Genomic DNA, 5,428 nt, shown 5'->3' with positions numbered 1-5,428 from the left:
GGGGTGCAGAATCTGAAGAAGGGTCTCGACGCGAAACGTCACCCATTCCTTCTCTCCCGAGATGCTGCCTGACCTGCTGAGTTACTCCAGCATTTTGTGAATACATCGATTTGTACCAGCATCTGCAGTTATTTTCTTATAAGAATATGGGGTGCTAGAGGTTTCAGGACAGGAGTTTGTCCCGGAGCAGTAAATGGGAGCAGAAATATGGGCAACAACCCAGAAACGAGTTGCCGCAGAAAGCACCATTGTGAGTGGAATATCTGGGCTGTGTCAGATTTCTACCGAGACTGGAATTGCATTGATTCGGTCACCAGTTTTGTTTGCTCGGCGCGATTGGAGCCCGTCAGCTTTCTGCCAGTGGGAGTGTGCAGTATTGATCCGAGTGGTGAAAGCGGCTGCGTCAGTCCTGTGGCTGTGTATAAATAGGCGGCTGCGGACCCAGTCCTGCACATTCGAGCAGCCATGAGCACTTCTAGCTACGACTCCTTCTTCCACGCTCACAGGAGGCGCTATGGCGACACCTCGGCGCCTCGGACCTACGGGACTGCCCAGCATTTCAGGAGCGGCTACGGCGGCAGCTCGAAGCCTGCCTACACGACCTACTCGGCGCCTTCCTACGCCGTGAGGAAAGGCCACAGCACCTCGTCCTCCCTGATGTCCTCGATGGACAACTTCGACCTCAGCCAAGCCACGGTGGTGAGCAGCGAGTTCAGGGCGCTGAGGACACAGGAGAAAGCCCAGCTTCAGGACCTCAACGACCGCTTCGCCACCTTCATCGAGAAGGTGCACGAGTTGGAGCAGCAGAACAAGGTGCTGGAGGCCGAGCTGGGGCTCCTGCGCCAGAAACACGGAGGACCGTCCCGCCTCAAGGGCATCTACGAGCAAGAACTGAGAGACCTGCGACTGGCGTTGGACGATGCTAAACACGAGAGGCAGGCGGCGCAGAGCGAGCGAGACCACCTGGAGGACACATTGAAGAGCCTCCACAGCCGCTACGAGGAAGAGGTGTTGAACCGGGAGGACGCCGAGGGCAGGCTGATGGAGGCCAGGAAGGGCTCGGACGATGCGGCGCTGGCCAGGGCCGAGGTGGAGAAGAAGATAGACAGCCTGATGGACGAGATCGCCTTCCTGAAGAAGCTCCACGAGGAAGAGATCGCCGAGCTCCAGGCCCAGATCCAGTACGCCCAGGTGACCGTGGAGGTGGACATGGCCAAACCCGACCTCTCCTCCGCCCTGAGGGAGATCCGCGGGCAGTACGAGAAGGTGGCAGCCAAGAACATGCAGTCGGCCGAAGACTGGTACAAGAGCCGCTTCGCCGTGCTCAGCGACACCGTGTCCAAGGACTACGATGCCACCAAGCAAGCAAAGGACGAGGTGGTGGAATACCGGCGCTTGGTCAAAGCCAAGACCCTGGAGATCGACGGCGTGAGGGGGATGAACGAGGCGCTGGAAAGGCAGCTGCAGGAACTGGATGAGAAACAAGGCGGGGAGATCAGCGCATTACAGGTGAGGACGGGGCGCGGGGAGCGGGGAGGTGAGGGGAGGGGGGTGGGGGAGGGAGGGAGGTGGAAGAGAAGGATAATGGTTGAAGGTCAACGGAGAAAGAGGGGAGGCTTGGAGAGGATAGCGGGAGGGACGAAAACATGGCGTTGGAAACAGAGACCCAAAAGTGGGAGAGGGATGGTTTTGGAGTGAGGAAGGAAAACGCGCTCACAGAAACAGCCAACGGAGGAGGGGATGGGACATGGTAAAGTGACCGGGGAGATGCGGGAGGGGAAGGTTAGGGTGGGGAGGATGATCATTGCCACTTGACCATCTCCATCCTCTGCACATAGGATGCCATCAGCCAACTGGAGAATGAACTCCGAACCACCAAGAACGAGATGGGCCGCTACCTGAAGGAGTACCAGGACCTTCTGAACGTCAAAATGGCCTTGGACATCGAGATCGCAGCCTACAGGTAAACGAGGGGGAGGGGTCTCCCGGGGCACAGATTGTTCCCAGGGCAAGGAGACTCCAATAGCTCTCTCGCTGCCCTGGGAACACGGGCACCGGGGTGGGTGGGGAGTATCTCAGACTAGGGGTCCCGGGAGATAAGTCAAGCCAATGGGTGGTTCGAAATTTGGCTCACCAGTCACCTGGCTCGGGGCTGGTTCTTCCTCGGCGATATCCAGGACCACTCTTCATAGCGAATAGACTATTAGAGGGCCGGCACCTCGCCTCGCCCCCCTCTCCCCCACCTCCATCTCACTCCTCTACCCCCCCTCCCCACCCCACCAGGAACCCGCATTGCACCATTTGCGTGCGGCCATTCATGACTGGGCGTGGTGCACAGACCACAGTGGCCTCTTACTGTGCGCTCCCGGGAAGGACAATGAACAAATCTGCAGCTCATCGTCATAAACGTTGGAGACCCGCTGCATTCAGTCGGTGGAAGTTTTGCAGGGAAGAAATAAAAGCTGAGATGCGTGCATTGGTGTTGCCCTCTGATGCTCTGGATTGCCCCCTTTGCCCCCCCACCCCCTCTCTCTCCCCTATCCCGGATCATGGCCAACTCTCTCCCGAGTCCCAGCTACGCTCCAGCTGAGAATTCCCAGCACAGCCCCCAGTCGGTTGATTTTTTCCCCCTGCTGTGCCAGTGTGTTCAATATCATCTACAGTGCACGGTTTAGGCTACGCCACAGCTGGGCGAGGCACAGTTAACTCCTAGCGCGGGTTTTTGACAGTTGCCAAAACAAAGATGAGAAAGGGAAATGGGATCAGATCGGTGGTTATTGGGAGCGCGGTGGAAGGGGACTCATTCAGTCAGAGAGTTGTGAATCTGTGGAATTCTCTGCCTCAGAAGGCAGTGGAGGTCAATTCTCTGAATGCATTCAAGAGAGAGCTAGATAGAGCTCTTAAGGATAGCGGAGTCAGGGGGTATGGGGAGAAGGCAGGAACGGGGTACTGATTGAGAATGATCAGCCATGATCACATTGAATGGTGGTGCTGGCTCGAAGGGCCGAATGGCCTCCTCCTGCACCTATTGTCTATTGTCTATTAATCACAATGAAACAAATAATGTAGATATTGAGAGGGGAGAGTGTGCAGGAGATCAGGACTCAGAGCGAGGAATGGACGTGGGCCCATTCGGGGGCAACCAGTTCTTACTGATGGGCCATTAATAGTGGAGTTGGTGAAATGAGGGGGAGGGGGGGCAATATTTTGGGAATGTTTGAAGCAACCCCTCCGAATTTCTGTGCCGCGATCCAGGAAACTGCTGGAGGGAGAGGAGACACGGATCAACTATGCCAACGTGGGCAGCGTGACCAGTGGCTATGCCCACACACAGAGTTCCGCCATGTTCAGCCGGCCCAGCTATACCATGCAGAGCAGCTCGTACATGCTCTCCAGCCGGCCCACCATCTTCAGTGCCTACTCCAGCAGCCAGGCTGAGGAGGAGGTCATGCAGCAAGTCCAGGCGTACTCAGCCCAGATGGAGCCTCCAGCAGATGAGGTTGATGAAGGAGAAGGTAAGAGTCTTGACCGGTGGAACCTCAAGGGCAGAAGTGGCCCCGTGCCAGCAATTGGATGGCAGCCACGATTCACTTCATGTTCATAAGTTGCAGCAGCAGAATTAGTCCATCCGGCTAATCAAGTCCACCCCGCTACTCAATGATGGCTGATTTATCCTCCCCTCTCAACCCCATTCTCCTGCCATCTCCCCATAACCTCTGACACCCTTTCTAAACAAGAATAGATCAATCTCCACCTTAAAAACTCCATTGACTTTGCCCCTGTCTTCAGTGGCAATGATTTCCACAGCTTCATCGCCCACTAACTAAAGAAATTCCTCCTCATCTCCTTTCAAAAGGAACATCCTTTGTCCCTCTGGTCCCAGACTCCCCCACTAGTGGAGTCATCCTCTCCACATCCACTCTTCCAGGACTTTCACTATTCGGTATGTTTCAATGAGCTCCAGCAAGAATAGGCCGAGTGCCGTCAAACTCTCATCATATGTTAGCCCAAACAACCCTGGGATCATTCTTGTAAGCCTCTTCTGAACCCTTTCAAACACCACCACACCATTCCTCAGATATGGGGCCCTAAACTGTTCACAATACTTTAAATGCGGTCTGACCAGTGCCTTCTAAAGCCTCAGCATTACATCACTGTTTTTTTGTATTCGAGCCCTCTTGAAATAAATGCTAGCAGTAAATGTTGGCAGCACTCCCTTGACATTAAGTGTTGGGTTCAAGTTCCACTCCCCATTGCACCACAAGAGCCCCTGTCGGCTCGGAGTTTCAGTGCCGAGGGTGTGTTCCACTTGGAGAGAAGAGGCTCTGAGTAAGAGAACCCCTCTGACCTTTCAGCTGGAGAAATTCCTCCACACTCTTCCAGTAATAGTTCTCCCTCCCGTTCACCACTCATTCTGCTGCAAAGGGAACAGATCACTGGCCGGCCACTAACACTGATCTCTGGTTTTCAAGGTGAGGATGAGGAAGGAGAAGAGGAAGTTGGAGAGGAAAATGGCGAAGAAGGAGAGGAGGAGGAGGAAGACGGAGAGGAGGAAGATGAGGCCCAAGGAGAGGGCGAAGTGAAGGACAAGGATGAGGAAGGAGAGAGTGAAGAGCAGGAAGAAAGCAAGGAGATTGGAGATGCGGCTAATGGTAAGAGTGCAGCGAAGGTGGAAGAAAAGAAGTAGGAGCTGAATGAAGACAGAATATAACGTGTTGAGTTGTAAAATGGGAATAATCCCAACCATCCGACCTAATGAGCCAAAGATGCAACGCAAAATGTTCAAGCGAAAGTTTATGCTTTATGTATTAAGATTGACTCAGCACACAATGTAAGAAAATAACGAAATGCTTGTGCAGATTGTAACCGTAATGATGTGTAAGCATGGTTAATGAGGAATGCGAGCCATGCACTGAATTTATCTGACCCACGGGTCAGAAATACTAAAGCAATATTGTATTGTCATTATACAATCACTATCAAAGCAAGGAAAAATGTGCAATTATTTAGAAAAGTAACACAGGACAATATGACATGTTTGCTAAAGGTTGAGTCACAATGGATGTTGCAACCAACAATAAACACAGCTCTCAACAAACTGAGAAAGGTCTGGTCTGGTCTGTTGTACTATCTGAGTTACACATTCACTATAGAGAACTATGTACTCACGATACCCTCACCGACTGAACCCATTTAAGGCACTCACACTGAACCATTTCATAAACTAAAGGTTGAATGATCAAAAATATAATGGGTGGCAAGAACACAACACAAGTGGCTGAGCAGAGACGTTGAGAACTGTGGATTCTGGTTAAATTAATAGATTAGCAGTTGAGAAACCGAGATTAATGTTATAAAGATATATTCAAATCCAACCAAGACACCTGAGGAATTGACGTTCAGTTAATGAATTAATTCTGGGTTTTAA

At 52.5% G+C, this 5,428-nt stretch overlaps 1 protein-coding gene across 1 annotated transcript; it reads left to right on the top strand.

Moving 5' to 3' along the window:
* The first annotated feature begins 208 nt into the window (after nt 1-208).
* On the top strand, nt 209-5,093 carry neflb (neurofilament light chain b). The gene is made up of 4 exons (XM_078428918.1): nt 209-1,509; nt 1,839-1,963; nt 3,256-3,515; nt 4,473-5,093. The coding sequence occupies exons 1-4, from the start codon at nt 466-468 to the stop codon at nt 4,685-4,687; spliced, it is 1,644 nt and encodes a 547-aa protein (XP_078285044.1). The 5' UTR covers nt 209-465; the 3' UTR covers nt 4,688-5,093.
* The last annotated feature ends 335 nt before the right edge of the window (nt 5,094-5,428 follow it).

This window comes from Rhinoraja longicauda, chromosome 36 (assembly GCF_053455715.1).
Source record: "Rhinoraja longicauda isolate Sanriku21f chromosome 36, sRhiLon1.1, whole genome shotgun sequence".
In the NCBI taxonomy this organism is placed as follows: Eukaryota; Metazoa; Chordata; class Chondrichthyes; order Rajiformes; family Arhynchobatidae; genus Rhinoraja; species Rhinoraja longicauda.
The sequence above is the reverse complement of the archived record's forward strand: the minus strand, read 5'-3'. Positions and strand labels throughout refer to the sequence as shown.

What these genes read in the sequence shown, in the direction of transcription:
- neflb (XM_078428918.1), top strand. Translation starts at nt 466, where the DNA reads ATGAGCACTTCTAGCTACGACTCCTTCTTCCACGCTCACAGGAGGCGC. An exon ending in GGGAGATCAGCGCATTACAG is followed by an intron (nt 1,510 to 1,838) that starts GTGAGGACGGGG and finishes CTCTGCACATAG; the next exon opens with GATGCCATCAGCCAACTGGA. An exon ending in TGAGGTTGATGAAGGAGAAG is followed by an intron (nt 3,516 to 4,472) that starts GTAAGAGTCTTG and finishes CTGGTTTTCAAG; the next exon opens with GTGAGGATGAGGAAGGAGAA.